Raw genomic sequence first — 21925 nt, forward strand, 5'->3', positions numbered from 1 at the left:
TCTTATTACGTTGCGATAATCAAAGTGATCAAAAATGAAAAGAGGAAAAAACTGAAAAATTCAAATACATAGCAAAAGCTTTATAGATGCTCTTCAGATAGAACTACCCCATGGAAAGTATAATGTTTTTACACGCAGTTATAGTTGTAACACCAAAACTTACGTATTCAGACCTTGCAATGTTGAACCCATACTATCGACTTTCTTTTTTATTGCTTTTCAAGTCCTTGGACAATTCTATGCAGTCCAGGCATCTTATCATGAGCTTGCTATCGTTAACCAGCACCACAGTTCGATAGATGGATTTAATCACATAATCAACTGGTGGTAACGCATTGGGGGATATCATGTTCTCCAAAACCAGTGCATTAAATTCTTTGTTCAACAAAGTGTCTCTATGAACCTTCCCGGCACTAACTGGAGGAGCTGTACCAATGGTAGCACTTCTATTTGCAAAATTCCCTTGAAACTTTCCTGGTGCTTGTAGAGTGCTGTTTATCTTGAGAAGGGGGTCGACCGACTCTTCAAAATAATCTTCACCCTTTTTAACCTTGCTTCTCATTTTCTTCAAAGACAGCAGACCTAAGCCAGCATCTAAATTAGAGGTGGAGCCGTCGTCCCGCGTTTTGTCGTGTGTACTGGAACTCTTTGATGAGCTACGACCCTTTTCACCGTTAGAGGTATTGTCCTCATGGTAAATTTTTGAGTCAGGCTCAGAATTTGAGGTCTCACGTCCCATTGTTGGGTAATTTCCACTTTTTGCACTTCCAGGGGTCCCGCTGTTGCTGCTGCTACTTGTTTCGGAGTCTGAATTTTCCATAAGGTTCCCCTCCATAGACGAGTCAATAAGGGCCATTTCCCTTTCGTTTGTAATTTGTTTATCGCTCTTAATGGGTCCGGGCTTTCTAAACTGAATTTTGTGCTTTGTATCTATACTCAGGTCATCAAATCCAAACTTTAAAGTTTGTGGGTCAATTTCCTTGCTCAAACTTGACTTCTTTTTCGATCGAGGTGAGAAAGTAGAGCTGGGTCTCTTTTGATCCAGATTCAGATTCGGCGGGAATCCAATGGAACCGACTGAAGCAAAACTCGCTCTTGGACTGTAAACGACCGGGAATGCATTGGAGAAGGACGAGAAACTGTCATTTTTCGCAGATTCTTTCTCGTACTGTTCCCCACCATCACTAAACCCACGAGTACTAACTGAGTAGTTACGAGAGTACCTTTCTAATAAATTCAACTCTAGGAAACCGTCATCTATTGCCTCTAAGGAACTCTTGATTCGTTCTAAATCCAAATACTGTTTATTTTTGGATAAATAGTCATTTACCAATGCTTCTTCGCCGTTGAATACAATGCAAGCTTTCTGCTTTAGTGTCTGTTTCAAAGAGTTGCAAATAACATAGAGACTTTCCTCCTTTCGCCCAACTAGGGAATACAGCACTTCGGATATCAGACTGTACAGGAGAGGGATCTCATATATTTTACCCATGACGAGTAAGTCTAAAATAACTGGGGCTAAAAGCCATTTCCCGTTTACTTGACCAGTGTAGAAAAACTCTGCAAATGCCCGAACGCTCAGCGTTGGCCAGGGCATATACAGAGTTCGTGGTATCATCAGAGGTTCGAGATCATTCATATCACAATAGGGAAAGCTTCCAGCGCTGTCCGTATTCGAGGTGATTGATAATCTCGACTTCTCTCCCGTTGCGGCGCAAGAGTTAGAGGCTCCTGGTGGAGGTCGGTGGGTCCTACTTGTAGATTGTGACGAAGGCACACTTGGAAGTCTTGGTCTTTCTGGGGTTGGAAATGGGAAAGCTGGGTATTTGTTCGTATGGTCATGTCCCTTTAATTGGTTATAATTGAGTGCAGAGGCCATTTCGTAACTGTCATCCAAAATTTCCTTGTCCAGGGAGTTATGGACGGGTTCCGGTGGAAGCTGAGTATCCGAGAAACTTCCCGTACTACTATAAGACGGTTTCCTAGATGATAGTGGGCTGTTCCGGTTGGACAACGAGAATTCGTTAAAGGATATGATGCTCCGGGTAGATTGAGGCGGGACTGGTATTGATTCTTCTGGAGCTTGCTGCAACGGTGGGATTCTGACGTTCAAAATACCTGGAAAAGTTGGTTCCACCCCTATTAGACTGTTCTTTCTACTATTCCCAGCACTATTGCTGTGGTTTATCCCTGAATTACCTGTTCTATCTGATGATGAGCTTACATACGAAATCGAGCTTCGGGCGCTGGTTGGGTATCTCAGATTTGAGTGAGCTGGGACGAAGGATTCATTTTGCTTTATTGACGGCATTGTTGGATGGGACGACCGTCTTGCGTTCTCCGGTTTCCCTATTGCGCTATTACCATTGTTGAACATTTCTGAAGGCAGCCCCAAAAGAGACGAACGCCTCTTTTCTGTCTGTGTTGTATGTGGTGCTATTGCCCTGTCCAATTTGTCCGGTGATGGCGATGAAGTTTTCTCTTGAAAGGGGACTCTAAATACCATACCACCAGAGGAGCTAGTAGTCGAGCCGGTGGTAACCGATCTTTTCAACTCTACGGCATTCAGCCCGCTGACAACACTGCCCTTCCGACTCTTGCTTGGATTTGTAGTGGCTACAGAGGAATGCGGTGGAACACCTTCATCATCATAGTTACTGTTGAATGTAACATTCGACATTTTGGTTTTACTTGCCGTAGGCTTTGTTAGTCCGGTAGCTACATTGCTGTTCGTGCGTGAAAATTGAGTCAATGGAGTGGATGCCGGAGGTGTGCTGTTACTGTTGCTGTTGCTGTTTCCTTCACCATCTTGGCCCCCACTGTTCTGCGATGGATTTGCGAGGTTCCCAGTAGAATATCTGTTGAAGAAGTTTGGCAGTGACCCTGCGGAGGACCAACGGGACCCACGTCTAGATAAATCTTTCGAACTGAGTCTTGATCTGATCGGGGATAAATTAATCAGTTGGGACCGTTTCCCGGAGGCCTCGTACTCTGTTACTGCGTCGGAGTACCCCCTGGAAAGAAGGTGATCGAAGTAGCGCCCCCACCGTTTCCTTAGCAGGTACAGGGGCACTCCAACAGATTCTCCCTCGGACGTAATGAATTCGAAATCAGAAAGTGAGTTCCCAAATATTTCGAGGGCGTCTTTACCCAAGACCATGGCGTACGGTGGGAACACTGATCTAATGGTGCTGACCTCCATTGGTGGTGCGATGTACCTGATATATTTTTCGAACTGTGAGGTTGCGGCGGAGGTGAAGTCTTCCTTAGCCTTCAAGTGTTCCTCCTCTCTTTCCCTCGTGGCAGATTCCTTGAATATTTCGTCCAAATTATTGTGTAGTAGTGAGTTGGACATGGCTGTCTGGTTGGACAAGGCATTGACCTCGTACAACGGGTGCACTGTCTTGTTAAATGCGTTTAACATTGCAAGACTGAAAGTTTCTATGTAGTCGAATTTCTGCACGCTGGGGAGGTACCCATCGTCCTTCTTTGTCCCCAGGAGCAGTGCTCTGTGGTGTGACTTCCACACAAACACTCTCCAGAACCTGTGTATTTCCAGCTGGGATTCTGGGCAGTTTATGTCCACCCTAGTCCACTTTCCTGACGGTATGTCAAAAATGAAGCAGCAGAAGTTCAACGTGTTCCTATCAGGATGGAACCCGCCCATAATGATATTGTATCCGAAAGTGTCCCCCGTCGGGGATTTGAGGTTGAAAGGTTCCAACAGGAATTCCTTATGTTGCAATGACGTGTACGCCATTCTTATACCCTGCGAGTTCGACACAAGGGGAAGTGCTGTTATCGGCGAGACGATCCTGTCGTCTGCTTTTGAGGCACCGATCTGGCTGTCATCGGAGATATCCTCCTTTGAGTGGGATGTGCTTCCACCTCTGCTGCGTGTATCCTGGCTATTCGGCGTGTAGAATGCGAGTGCTGGGATTCGAGCCTTGTTGTCCTCCACGAGGATGGAGAAGTTGCGTTCTCTGGCGAGACTGACGGTATTCCCATCAATATTTGCTGAGAGGTTCATTGGATCCGGTGGAGTGACTTCGAATTGCCAGCAGTTCTGCGTTACATTGTATATGTCTATGGTGTTGATTGGTTCGTTGAGGTTGTTAAGACCGCCAACGATGATCAGTTTCGTGTCCCTTGTATCCCTGAGCTCGTTCTTGACATGCACGGTGTGGTTAAACCTCCTCGCGATGGACGGGTTCCTGCTGAGCAGCGTCCATTTGTTGGTGAGGAGGTCGAGCTTCCAGAGCTCGTTTGTGGCGACCAGTTCGTACCCGTTCTGCGGGGAAACGACGAGTCCGCCGAAGATGAACAGCGAGTGGTCCACGTAGCACATCGCGTGGAACAGTCGTTCACTGAGATCACACACGACGAGTGGTTTATCCTTAGTGAGTTCTGAGGTGGATTTCGAGTCCGTGTTGTCGAGATCCGCAGCCGCAACTCCAGACTCCTCTTGTCCCTGCCCATCGAGCGGCTGCTCCATGTCGCGGTCCACGGTCGTCTCCAACCTGGTCCACGACCGCGAGACAAGATCTAGAAAGAACGTCTCCGAGCTGATCCACTGGTCTAGGTTCTGGAAAGTGATCCCGTTGTTCTTCCTCCTGGCGAAGTACAGTATGAGTTCCTTCTGTATGTTGAGTGAGTTGACCTGGTGCAAATTCAAGGGGATGGTGAGCCCACCATGGACGTACACATTGGACCTTGTGAGTGTGACCGCTGCACCTGTACGTAACTCCAACATCAGTTTCCTTCGGAGACACTCGTCCAGCGGCTCGTCCTCTGATCCGTTCAACGCAGGCGTCGAGCTCGCTGCGGTCAGGTTGTGCGGGGGCGGTAGCAAGGGCAATTTTAGCGGGTAGCATTTACAATCTGTCGGCTGCAACATATCTAACTTTGTGTGTACCGTTTCTCCTGTGTTTGCCCTTTGTTGTTGTTGTTGTGCCAGGGTACAGCAGCCCTTCGGACTTTCCATATTAAAATATATATATATATATATATATTTGTATATACGTTGTGACGAAACGGGACAGGGGAGAGACACGAAAGGGTATATAGGGTCCTCCAGTGTCCCAGTTACAATGCTGTAGAGATCCATCCGAGTGCCAAGAGACACAGTCCCAATGGGAATATCTGTACAAACCCTTTACTCTTGGTTACTAGGGAGATTGCCGTGAGTGACCAGACCATGCACGCAGCGAGCGACAAAAGTTTGAGTGCTGTGGTCCCACGGACCGCCCAACGGTGATCCCTCCCCAAAGCTCTAAACACGAGAGGCAACACTGTCTGTACGGCCACTGCGTTGACCATCTGTGGGAATAGACAGTACCCAGACAGCGAGACGTACGAGATGACAGAGACGTTATCGTACGGTTTCGCGAGTCTCAGATGCAACGCCATTACTAGCAACACAAACCAACAGCACACGAATATGCTGGAGAAGAGTGCCTTCGCGTGTGATACACACAGCGAGTACACTATCACGAACGTGAGGGGTGCCCACATGTCGCAGTGACTATCGATCGATTCACTGCCTTGCTGCTGCTCCGAAGTCGCTGCAGCCTGTAGAAATGCCCTTGTAGGGAAATGCGGGTACACGACCATCTTCAACCGAGCATTAATCTCGAGCACGTCCCGCTTCAAAGTCTTGATGACGGTCTCGTCGAGCGTGCCCCTGTTGTACTGCGGCGCCATCTGGCCCTGCAGCCCGATCCCCGCCGCAGCCACATCTGGCTCTGTAAAATCTGCCTCCACACTGTCCATGGGAGAGTGTTACTTAGGGCAGTCCCCCAAGCTAAGAACCCTCTAACGCCTCTTCCTCTTCTTCTTCTTCTTCTGTTTGAACCCGTATTAAGAGATTACGGGTGAATACCATTTCGTGAAAAGTGATAAATGGAGTAGCCGGGGAAAAGCGTGGGGAAACACCTTACAAACTCGGCCCACCCACGATAGCAACAACTACAGCAACTACAGTGACCCTCCAACCTTCTACCCACACAGCAGTGCCAACATCAACAACCGTCAACAACCGTCTCATCGTCTTCCTTTGAACGAAACGCGAATCCCAAGAAAAAAAACTAGCAAAAAAACTGCAAAAAACGACGACACGTCGATTCCAACTACTACGATTCCAAGTACGTGTTGGTTGCAATTGAGGGAGTATACAGTCGTTCACAGAGTCTCACACCTCACCCTCCCACACCAGTATGCTTCTCTGCTCTATTAAACAAGCCATTGGCGCGTGTCTAATGCTGCTGTGCGCGGTTCAGGCACACAACGTGCTGCTGCCACCGTACGGGCGTAGATGTTTCTTCGAGAACCTCAACAAGGGAGACGAGCTGGCCGTGTCGTACCAGTTTGGTAACAGGGACCCAGACCATCAAACGCAGTTGACGGGTGATTTTGTAGTGTATGGTCCAGAGAGGAACGACGTTCTGAAGGCAGAGAGGGGACAGTCCCATGGGGACGTGTCCTTGACCGTTCCATACAAGGGGAAGTTCCAGTACTGTTTTGTCAATGAGAACTCTGGGATTGAAACCAAGGATGTCACTTTCAACATCCATGGGGTTATCTACGTGGACCCATCGGACCCGGAGGCGAACACGCTGGACGGGGCGGTCACGAGATTGTCGAACTTGGTCCATACGGTTCAAGATGAACAAAGTTACATCGTCATTAGAGAACGGACGCACAGAAACACGGCAGAATCGACAAACGATAGGGTCAAGTGGTGGTCTGTCTTCCAATTGGGTGTTGTCATCGTCAACTCCGTCTTCCAGATCTACTACCTGAAGAGATTCTTTGAAGTGACCTCAATCGTGTAAATGGGGCAAGGGAGCTTACGCGAAAACACAAACAACCCGGTACAGTATGGGTTACTCTCCTATATACGTATATAAAAGTATCACCCGTATCACGAATTAGTACACTATTTTGATCTGTGAGAAACCAACAAAAAAGGAAGAACAGAGGGGAAATGTGATGGTATGCTAGCAAGTGTTGATGTTACAGCTGCTCTGGGTGATCTCCCTGGAGCTTGTACCGGAGACCTCTCGTATCGTGCAGCGGGAGCTGCAAAAAGATAAAAAATAAATGCCATTTCCAAGAATCGAACCTGGGTTTCATCGGCCACAACGATGTGTACTAACCACTATACTAAAATGGCATATCCAAATTTTGGAAATTGTGTAAAAGTCTCAATTCTAATATCTAATATTTGAGCTTTACTTTCCGTTTAATTATGCTAATATGGTCAAAGGTAACTCAGATACTGGAAAGAACACTTTGTTCCTAAAGCGTGATGCTTTATGTAAATGCCAGTTTATAAGCTCTGCTTTGGTACCCGTCTATCCAGCTGAAAGTCGATATATAGATTGTGTACGAAGGGGAGGAACAATTGAGAAGATAGAGAAGCTGCGAGAGTTGCAACCCGCTGACTTGTTTGGTACAACAAAAAAAAATGTTAAGTGTGTAGGCTCCCAGTAATATACTGTTTTATGCCTCGAATGAGCTGGATCGGATAAATATGTGGAGTTTGGGAAACAAAGTATGTTAAGATTAAAGACGTTCAAAAACAGCTGTTAAAGATATGCCAGAGCTTAACAGCCAAAGTCTACAGTAATCGGAATAGACCTTATTGCCCTTGCCTATAAAGCCCATCGCATATGTTGTAGTGACTCTTCTGCTCGTTCGTCTGCAACTCATTTAGCCTTTTCAATCATTCACTGAATATATAATAAGTATACGTAGTCGCTCATATTTACATCTCTTTTCGTTTCAATACGGGGCAATCTCTCTCTCTCTCGCTCAGTCGACTGGATCCCATTCCGCAACCTTCATCGTACCCTTCTCTTGCAAGTTGGTGTGAAACTTCAGCGCGTTTCTTAGCATGTGTGGTTCGTGCATACAGTTGTGTTTCGCCGCGTAGTGCTCGGATTTCTGGACGTAATCCATTAGCAAATCTTTGTAATCAGGGTGAGCGCACTGCTTGATGATCTCACGTGATCTTTCCCTTGGAGCAAGCCCTCTCAAGTCAGCAAGCCCCTGTTCAGTGACAACGACGTCCAGATCGTGTTCCGTTTGATCGACGTGCGATACCATGGGCACAATCGAGGATATACCCGTTGGGTCCGTCTTTGTTGGTCTTGCCGATGGACAGTGCATGATGGACAACTTGGCGTTTCTCAAGAAATCAGCAGAGCCGCCGAGCCCGTTCAACATACGGGACCCGTTGACGTTGGTCGAGTTTGCATGTGCGTAGATATCCACTTCAACAGGTGTGTTCATCGCAATGACACCAAGTCTTCTGATGATCTCTGGAGAGTTGGACACTACTTGCGATCTTAGGCACAGTTTGTGTTTGAAGTGTTCCCAATTCTCGAACGCCCTCTCGAAACCTTTCTCCGTGAGTCTGACTGAGGTCGCAGTCGCGTAGTCTAGAGACCCGTTGTCGAACAAGTCCAAGAAGGAGTCCTGTAGTACTTCCGTCCAGACGTTCAAGTGTTTGAAGTTGGCACCTGCAAGCCCCTCGATGACTGCGTTCGCGATGTTACCGATACCACTCTGCAATGGGAGTAAGTTTGGTGGAAGCCTGCCATGGTTGACCTCATCCCTGAAAAACTCTACGAGGTTGGCGGCTATCCCCTTGGACATCTCGTCTGATGGGGTGTTGGGGGGCACTTTGTCCCTCGTGGTGGACTCGACAATGGCAACGACTCTTTCCGGATCCACTGGGATCGAGTCCAACCCTGATTTCTGATCCACTTTTGTGTAAGGGTAAGGTTGTCTGTACGGTGGCAGCACGGGCATATCGATATCGTGAATCCCCTCGAACGAGGGAGTCGCTGTGTTGACCTCGACAATGATTTTGTCGCTGACGGAGACAAACTCAGGCGACCCACCCACAGAGGGCCCCGGTACAATCGACCCGTCCTCTTTGATAGCGGTGGCCTCAATGATCATGTAGTCGAGGATCTTCCCATCCGTTCTGTCCCTCGTGTAAAACCCGTACGTCAAATCCTGTGGGAACATCGACAGATGCTTATCGAAAAACTTGATCCTTCCCTGGTTGATCGCCTTTGCGATCGGCTTCCCAACTTGGTGGGGGGCTCTCCTCAGGATCATACCGTTTTGCGCCCACAGCTCCTCCTCTGGACCAGCAGATGCCCCAACGAACAGATTGAACTGCAGCTTCCCCTGTAGATCGTTCTGCTCCACATGGTCCACGAGTGCCTCGGGGACACACTTCGGAGTCCCGACCCCGGTAAACCCGGACCACCCAAGGTACTGTCCGGACTTGAACAGCGGGATCAACTCGTGCGCCTCCTTCACCCTATTCAAGTAAGGAGCGTACCTCACTCTACTCTTTAATAACTGCGAAATGGTCATCCTGTAGGGCCGTGTGTGTATGTATGAATCTAGAATTGATAGTGGTTCTCAACCGTTGGGAAAAGTGCTAACAACCTTAGATCTCTCTTCTTTATTATATATATATATATATATATATATTATAAACGTATAATGCACGTAATTACGAACCAACAACGATAAACACACACCTATATATATAGGGAGTGTACACGTCTGACTGTGTCTGTTCCCATCAACAGTTGGTACCCAAGTGGGCGGGACCTTCGTGCGCGTGCTGCCTGCAGCGGGTGGGAGGTGCGGCTGAGGAGTGGGTGAGCGTGTTTCGACCAATCACAGTCGAGGATGCGGTGAGGTCGAGGATGCGACATGGGACCGGGACCAGGTCCCCCCTCCTGTGCAAGAGGACAGCGTGGGGGGGGGGTTCTGCAAGGTTGATGATCACGATGCTGGACGGATGGACGGGGGATGGCTCGTTGGTCATGTGAAGATCTCGTTCCAGAGCAACTTTTTGAGGTCCTTCGTAGTCAGGACGTCTTTGTAGTGGTCGAACTCGAAGAACGAGCGGTCAATGGGTTCTCCCTCTGGCTCGTCTGCCGGGTCGTGGTATGCGCTGAGGTACGGGTGTCTGAGGGCGTCTGCTGCAGTGATACGCTGCCGCGGGTCGAACACTAGGAGCTTGCGGAGTAAGTCCACGCCGAGCGGGTTCGCTCGCGGGAATACCTCTGCGAACTGTGCTGGTGGCGCTGCGGGCAGCGACCGGAGGTACTCTCTTGCCCGATGCGACTCGATACACTCGAGGTCTGTCTCCGTCGGCGTCCCAATGAGCCCGAACACGAGCAGCAGCTGGTGTCGGTAGTCTCTCCCCGGGAACACGGGTTTCTTGGCAAACAGCTCCGCGAGGATGCACCCGCAGGACCACACGTCCATTGCCCGCGAGTACTTCGCCGCGGTGAGCATCACCTCGGGCGCACGGTACCACCTTGTAGCGACGTACTCTGTCATCCCTGCGTTCTTGTTCCCAGGGTCCTGCTCTGTAGCCTGCGCGCCCGGCTGCGTCGCTATACGCGCAAGCCCGAAGTCGCAGACTTTGAGGTCACAGTTGCTGTTGATGAGCAGGTTCGAGGGCTTGAGGTCTCTGTGGATCACGTTGGACCCGTGTAGCGTCTTCACGGCGCGCAGCGTCTGGTAGATGAAGTACTGGATGTGGTCGTCTGTGAGCTGCTGCGTCGCGATCACGCGGTGCAGGTCCGTCTGCATCAGTTCCTGGATGATATACACCTCGTTGAACTGCTCAAAGGATTCTGGCCTCTGGATGTCGAAGATCGACACGATGTTCTCGTGCTGGAAGTGCCGCAGGATCTTGATCTCGCGCAGCGTCCGCAGCGCAAACAGCGGCTTCTCGAAGGGCTCGATCTTCTTGATCGCCACGAGCTCCCCAGTCGGTTTGTGCACAGCAGAACACACAATACCGTATGCGCCTTCGCCCAGCATCGACTTCAATTGGAAGTCGCTAGAGATGTTGAACACGATCTTCTTCGCCATTTTGCTCAACTTATTGTTCTTGTGCCAGTTGGACTGTAAAAGTACCGGGAAGCCATACCGTATACTCTCCCCATCTATCTACCTACATACACGTATATATATATATATATATGGACCTGCCCTGATGCTCTAATTTGTGACGCCCGCATCAAGATGAGACCTGTCTGAAACCGCTACGAAACGCCCCAAAACTGTGCCGGAACGACTCAAATGGGAAACCGTACGGGACCCACAGTACGCGGTGTGCGGGTGGTTCCAGCGTCTGTGGGACACTTCCATCCCGATCCGCCTCGGGATCCCCAATGGTACAAGTTTCACCATTAAACTGGCTACGTGTGGACCAGCAGTGCCAAGTCCCTACATTTGTAATTCACGTAGTACTGTGCCATACACGGTAGAAAAGCATAAAGATTGATTGGAGCAGGAAAGAGACTACAAAAGACGGAGATACTGTACATGGTCCAATACCGCCTCTCCAGCGCTCGCCGGAACCCCCTCTCACCCAGTGGACGCCTCCAGATCTCACCGGGGCTCAGCCATAGAGGTCTGCCAAGACATTATATATGCGTCATATTTGAGATTTCGTCGTTTTTGCTGCCAAAAAAGAACAGTAGAAAAATACTGAAATATAATTTATACTTTCGAGGGAGGCGTCATGGACAACGGTGTTTCAACGGGGGATTAGTCCATTCCACAAGCGACGGGTACGCCACCAGCAGAAGGAATGAGGGGTACAGTGGGCACGTTGGCTGTATGGTGTCTGTGGCTGCTGTGCGGCGTAAACTGGATGCAGCTAGCTGCAGCAAAGGAGGTGAAGTTTGTACCTACAGTTACGAAGGTGAAGGATGATGACAGCTTCAACATCATGCCGTTCGATGACTCTACAGTGCTGCTGAGGCTTTCAAGTGATAAGGTGGTGATCAGTAGGGATAACGGTGTCTCTTGGTCCGGAATTGGTGGCGTCAAGGGGCCCGTTGTCGCCATGAGGGTGGACGAGCAGTACCCTAAGACCAGAGCATCGATATTCACTGTTGACGGCGGTGTGCATTTGACAGATGACATTGGCAAGACATGGAGGCATTCAAAGTTACAGCTGGAGGATGGGATGGGGATTTACAACTGTGTGCTGTACTCTCACCCTGAGTCCAAGGACTATATGCAGATGAATTGCAACGTATGTGAAAAAAGCGATAAATCTCCTTCGAAATCACAACATTTCAGGTCGTCGTTGAAAAACTGCAGAAGAGAAACGTTTGCCTCGAGGGATAAGGGCAAAACATTCAAAGAAGTTCGCCTGAACAACCATAACGAACTCGTTAAGGATACAATCACCAGTGATGTGGAATGCCAGTTTGCGAAAAATTACAAAGATTCGCCTATGGACGTCGCGGATTCGACTATTCTGTGCTATTTGGAAGTGATAAAACGTGAGGAAAACATTCAAAAGTTCCCAGTGGCTTTCTTCTACACGACAGATTTTGGGAAGACGACCACCCCGGTCTCCTTCTTCAAAGATATGATTGTCACGTCATTTGAAATTTTGAAATCGTACATCGTTGTCATCACACAAGGTGATAAGTACAACCAATTCTCCCCCAAAAGAATATGGATCTCCACGGATGCTGTGGATTTTAAGGAAGCATATCTGCCTACTAACTTACGGAACATCGTACCCCAGACGATTACCGAAGATCTACAGGGAAGAATCATTTGCCCCATCAAGTCAATGGATCCAAAGGATGCAGAGGACCCAAACAGCACCATAACTGGTAACACGGCATCTGAAATATTCGTGTCAGATTCCTCAGGGTTGAAATTCCACGTACTCGATTGGTTTTCTGATGCAGACGCTGGCTTTGCTGCGATGCAACAGCTAGAATTTCTGAGGGGGACCTCGATCCTAAAATACTTCTCGTCCCTAAGCGGGAGGGGAAGGAAGAACCATAATAAAGAAGGTAAGAAGGGGAAGGGGAAGTTCAAAAGAAAAGTGGTCACAAAGATCACTACCGATAACGGTATCACTTGGAAAAACTTGAGAGTGATAGATCCGAACAGTGACGACGACTACCCATGTGACATCACGAACGTCGAAAATTGCTCCTTGAAATCGTTCATTTTCAGCGATGAACTGGCAGATCCAGCGGCCGGTATCATGATGATGATTGGCTCCGTGTCTGATGGATCCGTAATAAGTCTTGAAGACCAAGCCACTTTCCTCACCAGAGATGGCGGGGACACATGGAGGAAAGTTTTTGACTTCCCAGTAGCATATGTTATGGGAGACTACGGGAATGTGATAATGGCTGTTCCCTTTGACCCAGAAGAAGATGGAGATCTACAGAGCGAAATATACTACTCCTTGGATCAGGGCTACACTTGGAACGAATACGAATTGCCGGAATCGTTCTTCCCTATAGAGTTACTCTCCGTTACAAGAGACGGATCAGGTCTCCATTTCATGCTAAATGGTGCCTCATTCCGCATGGACAGTGATTCCACATTTAATCTTGTCTACTCTATTGATTTCTCTAGTGCATTCGATGGGCGGAAGTGCATGGATGACGACTTTGAATCGTGGGATCTTAACAACGGAAAATGTATCTCAGGCGCCAAATATAGTTACAAAAGAAGAAAGCAGGATGCAGAGTGTTTAGTTGGAAGCACCTTTAAGGACTTACAATTGATTGAAGAGGAGTGCCAGCAGTGTGATGAATCCGATTACGAATGTGCCTTTGAATTTTCAAGAGATAAAAATGGTAATTGCGTCCCAGACTATAATCTGCTGAAACTCTCGGAGGTATGTTCAAACAAAAAGGGGACTGTTTCATTAAAACCAATGAAACACCTCAAGTCTGACAGATGCAAAAACCCTATGGATATTGAATTGGTACAAGTTGAATGCCCTGGTTCAACTGATCCTGCCAAAGGTGGTGATTTGGTTGTGGCCACTGAAAATAAATATGACAACAAGATAAGGTTCTATCAGTATTTTGACTCTTCAACCGAAGAAAGTATCATTATTGTTGATGAATACGGAGTTGCTTACATTTCACACGACGGTGGGATTATAATGAAGCATTTGGACACTAATGATGAGCGAATCCAAGAAGTAATTTTCAACCCACACTTTAATGACTCCGCGTATCTATTTGGTACTAACGGCAACCTTTTTATGACACATGATAGCGGGTACAGTTTCTCGGCCACAGAACTACCAGAATCCATGCAATTGGGATTCCCATTAGACTTCCATGCGCACGACAAGGGTAAATTTATTTATTATGGTGCGACAAACTGTGATTCAATTTACTCGCCAGATTGTCACGCAGTTGCCTTCATCACACACGATGGGGGTGAAACGTTTCAAGAAATGTTAGCAAATACAATACATTGCGAGTTTTCGGGTTCGCACTATGAACATCCGTATAACAAAAACATGGTTATCTGTCAAGTTAGGGATAAAAAATCTCAAAAGATCATGCTTGTTTCCTCCACAGATTATTTCAAGAACGATAAACACATAATCTTCGATGATATCATAGGATACATGTCGAGTGAAGGATTCAGCGTTGTCGCTGTTAATCATGATAATCAAGAGTTGCGGGCGTTGGTTACTTTAGACGGTCATGAATTCGCTGAAGTTAAGCTACCACAGGAGCTAGAAGGTATGAAACAGGAAACGTTCACAGTCCTTGGTGCCGAAATGGGTAGTATTTTCATGCATATGTCTACCAACACAGAACCGGACCATTCCTACGGTGACTTGATGAAATCCAATTCTAATGGTACATCTTTTGTCACATTGCAGAAAGCTGTGAACAGAAACGATATTGGTATTGTAGACTTCGAAAAAATTCAGAGATTGGAAGGGATAATCTTAATCAACGTAGTTGACAACCCTGATGATGTCAAAAATAATGATAAAGACAAGATTTTAAGATCCAAGATTACGTTTAATGATGGTTCGGACTGGTCCTATCTTACCGCACCTCAAAAAGATTCGGAAGGGAAAAAATACCGTTGTAACACCAAGAAACCTGAAGAATGCTCTTTGAACATTCACGGGTTTACCGAAGGTATAGACGGTAGAGATACGTACTCATCGGGATCTGCTTTAGGGATGATGTTTGCTTTAGGTAATGTTGGTGACTCTCTCTTGCCCAAGGATAAGTGCTCGACATTTCTCACCGTTGATGGTGGGAAGACTTGGAAAGAAGTTAGAAAGGGTCCTTCGCACTGGGAATATGGTGATCAAGGGGGGATTCTTGTGTTAGTCCCATCTATGGACTTGACGAACACGTTATCTTATTCTTTGGATAATGGTTTGAACTGGAATGAATTTCAATTTACTGAGGATAAAGTTGTTATTGCGGACCTTGTTACAGTACCAAGAGATTCCGCATTGAGATTCTTATTGATTGCGGCTTCCACGAGTATTACTGGTGAATCTGGTAGGACATTTGCCATTGATTTTTCAAACAGCTTCGAAAGACAATGTAAATTTGGCTCTGAAGGTAAAGACAGCGATGATTTCAAATATGTTTCTTTGCAACCAGATTGTTTGTTTGGTCATAAATCTGAATTCTTGAAGAAGGTCAACAGTCACTGTTATGTTGGACAGGTACCATTGTTTTCTTACACTAGAATTATTGAAAACTGTACTTGTGGCAGACAAGACTTTGAATGTGACTACAATTATCAAAGAGTCAAAGACGGGACTTGTAAACTGATTGATGGGTTAACACCCCAACCAGCGATTAATGTTTGCAAATTGGACCCAGAGTTGGTCGAGTATTATGAACCCACCGGTTACAGAAAGATTCCATTGTCGACCTGTCAAGGGGGTTTAAGATTAGACGAATCCTCCGACAAATTTGCATGCCCCGGAAAGGAAAAAGAATTCAGGGAAAGATACAGTGTCAGTGGTCATTTCTTCTTTAGCACGTTCTTTATCTTCTTCCTTCTTTTCATTATTTTCGGCTGGGTTATTTACGATAGAGGTGTTAGAAGAAATGGAGGGTTTGCTAGGTTTGGTGAAATTAGGTTAGGAGAGGATGATCAACTCATTGAGAATAACACCATGGATAAATTTGTAAATTCCATTTTGAAAGGTGGGTTGGTCCTGTTCTCTGGGATCTACGCAGGGGTGCATCTATCAAGTAGGGCCATCACGGCATTTTTCAGGCGTGCTTCGGAAAGGTTCGGTGGTCGGAGAAATCCAAGCTATACATCTCTGATGAATGATCAGTTCCTCGATGAGGCAGATGACTTGTTGGCTGGCCATGACGAAGATGCAAATGATCTATCTAGCTTCATGGACCACGAGAACAACTTTGATATTGATGATGATGACGAAAGTGTACCTGCAGGCTTGAACGGAGAAAGTGTCTCATCCAGAAATGAAGCTGAAGAGACAACGAATTTTGCGGCTCCTCGATCTGTGCCAAGTGAAGAACCTGAATTGAAAAAGACTACTGGAGCCGGCAGCAACAGTTTGGTGGCTCCAGGTGAAGCACAAAACTTTTCAAAAGACACTGATAACACCGAGGCACCAAAATAATAAGTATATGCCCTGTGGGCAATATGATGTATACCATATAAAGTCGTAATGCACTGCTCTCAGCAGAATAACATCCCAACACTACGAAATGAGACTTTTAAAAAGAACAGAATATTTTTCTTCCTGTTTAAGCAGTACACACTGTCTTTTTAAAGGCCACCAGAAGAAGGTAGTGCATATCAATGAGTCCAAAGCGCTTTAAAGAATGGCAATATTATAAGATAGTAATGTATGTGTGTGAGTTGAGAAGCGATGGCTTATAGGGCTTATATTCCTTTTAATCGAAGTGTTTTGTACCTGCTTACTAAAAACCAATAATTATAACCAGCACATCTCAGAACGATGAGAGAGATCAAGAGTTCCAAATGGATGAAATGACTTGGAGACAGTGGATCAATAATGCGCTAAAACGCTCACATGGAATATACGGTGAAGGGATTGAGTACTACATTTTGAATCGAGACGAAAAGATCATATACTTGAAGGTCAATTATACAGATGCTACACTCTTTAGTAGTGCCCTGGCTACTTACACATCCTCAGACGAACTGCTAGGGTTTCCACTAGTTGTTAACATAATACAAGAGACGCCGTACTTGAAAGAGTTGAAGACTAATGACGATGATAAATTATGGTTCAATAATGAACTGAATGAAATAGATGATGAGTAAAGCAAAAAAAGGGCACTACATGAAGAAACGCGACCGTATTTACTCGTTACTGTTATTATGTATTGAAATGGACAGATAAATAACTATGCCCATTGAAAGAATTTACAAGAAGCCTCTTTGTTCCTGTCATCGCCTCTGCTTCTTCGACAGATCCAGAACTTCTTCCCAGGATTGCTGGAGGTTTTTGATGTTTTTAGAGTCGCTTCTTCCCCGTGGTCACACAAAGGTGGGTCACCAAAGGCGTTCTTGAAAAAGGGAACAGTTGCCTTTTTTAGCGTCTTTGGTACTGTGATAGTGCATTCTTGGGAAGGTGTCATAAATATTGGTTCATTTGAAGGAGTTACAAGTTTTGGTTGCTTGGAACTTTTGAAGAAACTGTCAATGGAACTTGTTCTTGATGCGGGTCGCTTCTTAACATCAATTGCAGTTGCTGTAGCTCGTGATTCTGCTTGTGAAGTAGGAGATATTGGTGTCAATGTTTTACTTTTACCTTTGGTAAACATGCTCATGACGTTATGGTTCAACAGATTATATTTGTACTTGGCTTCAAACCTCGGGATTTTCGGTGACATAGTAACTCCCGTAAGCGCACTATCCAAACGTAAATCTGTGTACACTGGACAATGATCTGATCCTTGGACATCCGGTAAAATGTTGGAATCCCGTATCGACTGTTGAAGCTTGTTGCTCACTAGGATAAAGTCTATTCGCGAACCAAAATTCATGGGGCGTGTGTTCTTTTGGGTGTTCCAAACAGTGTACATCTTCAATCGATCTCTCTTTTGGATAAATCTTGTGGAATCCAACAACAGTCCCCCTTGTGCTAATTCTGGGATTATCGAGTCGCAAAGTAGCTGATTAAGAAACCTTCGATGCGGTTTTGAATGGTCCATTATGAAGTTTTGTGCCTGTACCGCGCACTTATCTTCAAGTTCACATCCACCTTTGTAACTACCCAGACCGAGTTCTTGTATTGCGTCAGCTGAGTCTATAAGGTCTCTACAAACATTCAAATCGCCCATTAGGACGACTCTTTTCCCCATAGTTTCCAAGTTCTTAACCCTTTGAAATAGCATCCTTAGGAAGTGGCATCTAAACAATTCGCCCTCGTCCGTTCCTGTCGAATTTGCAGGGCAGTACACTGATATTACTACGGTGTTACAAGCCAATTCAATCATAACGCATCGACCCTCTGAATCTAATTTCAATGCATCTGCTTCTTCCAGAGTGTCAACGTAACCACCTATACCAATACTGGGATCATCCCTGTAACGTACGGTGCAGTTTTTGGTCAGTTTAATAGGTAGATAACCACTAATACCCTCTTCAGCTTTGAGCACCGTGAGAAATGGGCTCAATGGGTGGCCGGATGGGTACTTTCTGACCCATACGCCAACCCCGGAATAACTTTTCTTCGTGCTAGGGATGGAGATGAACGAATGGAACCCGTCGATACACCCGAGTTTCGCATCTATGTTCTCCCTAGATACTTTCAGCTCTTGAAAAGTGATGATATCAGCATTGAAGTAATTAAATGTTTTGGTGAGAGATGGGGTCCAATCATGGAAGGGTTTGTAGTGAAACAACGTTCTTACTCCGTTCACATTGAACGTCAAAATCCTTACACAATCCCCATCGACCACATCCTTGGGTGGAATATGCATACTATGTGCAGGTTGGTGTTCTGAATGGCAATAGGAGGTGCCATAGCCTGGATACTGTCTGTTCCTACGGCACAGCCTGTTAAGATCAAATCTTTTAACTTAAAAAAGTATACGTTATAATAGAGGGACAGTATTATGAACTTTAAACACGTTACACATTTTTGATATCTTCCAGTTTCCTCTTGTTCCAAAACTGTCTGATTGTTGCTCTCTCCTTTAGCAAGATTGCCGATAGTAGTACAATGGCGAACAGGACGTTTGTAAAGAACTGCTGGAAATTTTTTACGTTCCCAATTAAAGAGTAGTTGAGGATGCTGATCGTTGCCGCTAGTGCTGAAATAACTAGCAAATTGGAGAAATTAAACGTTATTAGGTCTCGTGCGGTGGTGTTCGTTGAGCTGTGTAGCTTGTTGTAAAACTTCGCGATGAAAATGGAACAGTACGTTATTCTGAGAGACATGTTAACAATATTGCTTATGATGAGGCCGTTTATGGACCAGTGCAGTTGCGATATCAAGAACCAGCAGCTGAGAAGGAATACACTAGAGAAGGTCATCATGAAGTAAGAGTGTCTCAGGATCTGATCCCCTGAAGCGACACTTTGGAAAAAGGCCTCAAAGATACCATTAAGGGCCAAGAATGGGAGGTAAAAACAGTACACTCTGATAGTATCCAGCACTGAAGTGGTGGACCATTTGGATCCGATAAGGAACTGAAGCACGAACGATGAGTTCAAGGGGCCAAATACGACAATCATGAGCGATAGGTACAAGTAGAATTTGGTGAGGTTGGTCAGCACAACCATTGACAGCTTCAGATGAGGTGATGCCTTCAGGTGGGTAGTAGTACCCTGTGGTGCCACCGTGGAAAGCAGTCTTGCGAGGAACAGTCTGAGCGACTCTTCAATTGGGTGGAACAGTAGCCGTGTAATGAGCGATCCGTAGTTAGACAACAGAGAGTAGATACCTTGCTCCTCGATAGTACACATTGAATTGATGATCAGTTTATCGCCCTCTGTGAGTAAATGCTTGAAGCACAGCTGGAAGTACACTTTTTTGAAGTGTTCCATGATCTTCGGGTCAAAATAGTACGAATCCTTAACGTTTGTAGACTTGATCCTGGTTAGTCTGAAACGGAACAACTGTTTGGGTTTCCAATTCGCCCAAAAGTCGACTAAATAACCTGCGAGTAAAGTCAAAGAGTGGACCAACTTCCCTAGGGAAAACGCCAGGATTGCAATACTTTCTCTGGTGACCTCGTCATCTGCATCCAGCAATACATTGTGGTTTTCGCAGTATATGACGATCAGGAAATTGGTCACGCAGCCCATCGTCACTGCAATGCTCTCCAGCTTAGACCGTTTTGCATAGTCCATGGCAATCTGCGTCACGACCAAGAAGGGCTCGCACATCAACTCCAGGATGCATGCAGCCCAGATTATACAGATGGACATTGTGAAGTGCGGTAGTTGAACAAAGTACTCGTTAATGTTGCGGTACTGCCACGTCGTCAAGATCAACGACAGAGGGATCCCGATGTACATGGCGACATGCGAGAAGTTGACCGCTGTTTGCAGAACCGTGCGGTCTGCGTCACGATTTTCCCACTTATTGCGATCATCTCCGACGCCGTTACCGTCATCGCCATCATTGTTATGCGTTGAAGAGATACGCAGAATGGACAATCTCATGGCCTCTCTACTAAAGAACAACGTGGTACCAAGGATAAACTCCAGAAAGGACGTGATCCCAAAGATCCGCGGGGACAAGTGTCTGATAAGCACACTGTTCAGCGCGAAGGATACGAGCTTTGTGAACAACTGTCCAAACATGAGGAACGTCGCGCCCTTTGTCGACAGCGCGAGGATCTGCTCGCTGGAGCTGGGCAAAACCCCAGGGGTGTCCTCCGTGTGCAATTGAACTTGCTTCTCCATTACCAACACGCTTCTCAGGGACCGTCGTTTTCCTCAACGCTACAGAGACGCGTTTCGTGCTCTTCGAGATGTAAATCGTCGTTATATAATATCAAATCTGCAATTCGTGCTCGAAGATCCAAGGGTCTTCCTCCGGAAAGGGCAGACGTGCCGTCGCAGCAGAACCCCGGTGGAAGCAGCTGTTCAGTTATTGCTCTTTGGTTTACACTCTTCACTGAGAATGGGTCAGGGACACGATTCCGGGGACAACGGCATTCCAGCGGAGCTGCGAGAGCAGGACAGGTGGCTGCCTATAAACAATGTCGCGAGGCTGATGAAGCACACGCTGCCCGTGTCCGCGAAGGTATCCAAGGACGCGAAGGAGTGTATGCAGGAGTGTGTCAGCGAGTTTATCTCGTTCGTGACGAGCGAGGCGAGTGACCGATGTGCGCAGGACAAGAGGAAGACGATTAACGGGGAGGACATCCTGATATCGCTGCATTCGCTCGGGTTCGAGAACTACGCGGAGGTGCTGAAGATATACTTGGCCAAATACAGACAGCAGCAGGCGATACGGAATGCCCAGGAGGCTGGGGAACTTCCTGTTGGCGCAGACGGCGCATTGGAGGAAAACGCGCGGGAGGACGACCATGAACAGCCTACAGGTACTGTGAGCAGGATGGAAGAAGACACCGAGAACGGAACCGATAATAGCACCACTGAAGACAGGAATGGTCCCAAGTGATGCGCCGCGGACGAGGTAGTGGCTACATGTTGTAGTCAGCACTTGCTTGTATCAGGTAATAGTACAATGAACTGGTTGGCAAAGCCCTGGGGAACCTCCTCCCCATGTATAATATCAATTACCGTACCTTGTTGTTCCCTCTCCCATCTCATATGTAAATATATTCTGAACTGTGATTACCCCAGGGGGGGAGGTGGATTGAGTGTGTAATAACGTCATTTTAGTAGTAATCATATTCACAAGAGATGAAGTCTTCAGGAAACTGTGAATGGGTTTCAGCAGTGACGTGTACCTGTATGTATTCAAGAAATACGGGCAGATAACGATGCAGGTGCCTGGTCAACCCAGTATGCCAACATTTAAACGTACTTCGAAGATTACAAGAGTAGTTCAAGACTAAAACCGAAGAGCTCCAGGGCTAAGGTATACGGCGCATTCTATAGCCGCGGGTTC

General features: G+C 46.6%; 10 protein-coding genes and 1 non-coding gene across 11 annotated transcripts; 4 read left to right on the forward strand and 7 right to left on the reverse strand.

Annotated features, from left to right (window-relative positions):
* Positions 1 to 193: 193 nt before the first annotated feature.
* On the reverse strand, positions 194 to 4897 carry MDS3 (Mds3p; the record flags this gene model as incomplete). The annotated part of the gene is made up of 1 exon (XM_022609003.1): positions 194 to 4897. One exon carries the CDS (start codon positions 4895 to 4897, stop codon positions 194 to 196), a length of 4704 nt encoding a protein of 1567 aa, XP_022465443.1.
* A 188-nt stretch (positions 4898 to 5085) lies between these two features.
* Positions 5086 to 5772, reverse strand: YIP4 (Yip4p; the record flags this gene model as incomplete). The annotated part of the gene is made up of 1 exon (XM_022609004.1): positions 5086 to 5772. The coding sequence occupies one exon, from the start codon at positions 5770 to 5772 to the stop codon at positions 5086 to 5088; it is 687 nt and encodes a 228-aa protein (XP_022465444.1).
* Positions 5773 to 6215: 443 nt separating this feature from the next.
* Positions 6216 to 6833, forward strand: EMP24 (Emp24p; the record flags this gene model as incomplete). The annotated part of the gene is made up of 1 exon (XM_022609005.1): positions 6216 to 6833. One exon carries the CDS (start codon positions 6216 to 6218, stop codon positions 6831 to 6833), a length of 618 nt encoding a protein of 205 aa, XP_022465445.1.
* A 269-nt stretch (positions 6834 to 7102) lies between these two features.
* KNAG0Gtrna1H lies at positions 7103 to 7174 on the reverse strand. Its single transcript has one exon. It is a non-coding gene; the product is annotated as a tRNA-His (tRNA).
* Positions 7175 to 7815: 641 nt separating this feature from the next.
* ACH1 (acetyl-CoA hydrolase) lies at positions 7816 to 9396 on the reverse strand (the record flags this gene model as incomplete). Its single annotated transcript, XM_022609006.1, has 1 exon — positions 7816 to 9396. One exon carries the CDS (start codon positions 9394 to 9396, stop codon positions 7816 to 7818), a length of 1581 nt encoding a protein of 526 aa, XP_022465446.1.
* A 459-nt stretch (positions 9397 to 9855) lies between these two features.
* Positions 9856 to 10920, reverse strand: FUS3 (mitogen-activated serine/threonine-protein kinase FUS3; the record flags this gene model as incomplete). Its single annotated transcript, XM_022609009.1, has 1 exon — positions 9856 to 10920. The coding sequence occupies one exon, from the start codon at positions 10918 to 10920 to the stop codon at positions 9856 to 9858; it is 1065 nt and encodes a 354-aa protein (XP_022465447.1).
* Positions 10921 to 11644: 724 nt separating this feature from the next.
* On the forward strand, positions 11645 to 16480 carry PEP1 (type I sorting receptor; the record flags this gene model as incomplete). The annotated part of the gene is made up of 1 exon (XM_022609010.1): positions 11645 to 16480. One exon carries the CDS (start codon positions 11645 to 11647, stop codon positions 16478 to 16480), a length of 4836 nt encoding a protein of 1611 aa, XP_022465448.1.
* Positions 16481 to 16845: 365 nt separating this feature from the next.
* On the forward strand, positions 16846 to 17151 carry POP8 (ribonuclease P; the record flags this gene model as incomplete). Its single annotated transcript, XM_022609011.1, has 1 exon — positions 16846 to 17151. The coding sequence occupies one exon, from the start codon at positions 16846 to 16848 to the stop codon at positions 17149 to 17151; it is 306 nt and encodes a 101-aa protein (XP_022465449.1).
* An 83-nt stretch (positions 17152 to 17234) lies between these two features.
* APN2 (DNA-(apurinic or apyrimidinic site) lyase APN2) lies at positions 17235 to 18815 on the reverse strand (the record flags this gene model as incomplete). Its single annotated transcript, XM_022609012.1, has 1 exon — positions 17235 to 18815. One exon carries the CDS (start codon positions 18813 to 18815, stop codon positions 17235 to 17237), a length of 1581 nt encoding a protein of 526 aa, XP_022465450.1.
* A 151-nt stretch (positions 18816 to 18966) lies between these two features.
* On the reverse strand, positions 18967 to 20748 carry RFT1 (glycolipid translocation protein; the record flags this gene model as incomplete). Its single annotated transcript, XM_022609013.1, has 1 exon — positions 18967 to 20748. One exon carries the CDS (start codon positions 20746 to 20748, stop codon positions 18967 to 18969), a length of 1782 nt encoding a protein of 593 aa, XP_022465451.1.
* A 220-nt stretch (positions 20749 to 20968) lies between these two features.
* HAP3 (Hap3p) lies at positions 20969 to 21472 on the forward strand (the record flags this gene model as incomplete). The annotated part of the gene is made up of 1 exon (XM_022609014.1): positions 20969 to 21472. The coding sequence occupies one exon, from the start codon at positions 20969 to 20971 to the stop codon at positions 21470 to 21472; it is 504 nt and encodes a 167-aa protein (XP_022465452.1).
* Positions 21473 to 21925: the final 453 nt, after the last annotated feature.

Source organism: Huiozyma naganishii, chromosome 7 (genome assembly GCF_000348985.1).
Source record: "Huiozyma naganishii CBS 8797 chromosome 7, complete genome".
Taxonomy (NCBI): domain Eukaryota; kingdom Fungi; phylum Ascomycota; class Saccharomycetes; order Saccharomycetales; family Saccharomycetaceae; genus Huiozyma; species Huiozyma naganishii.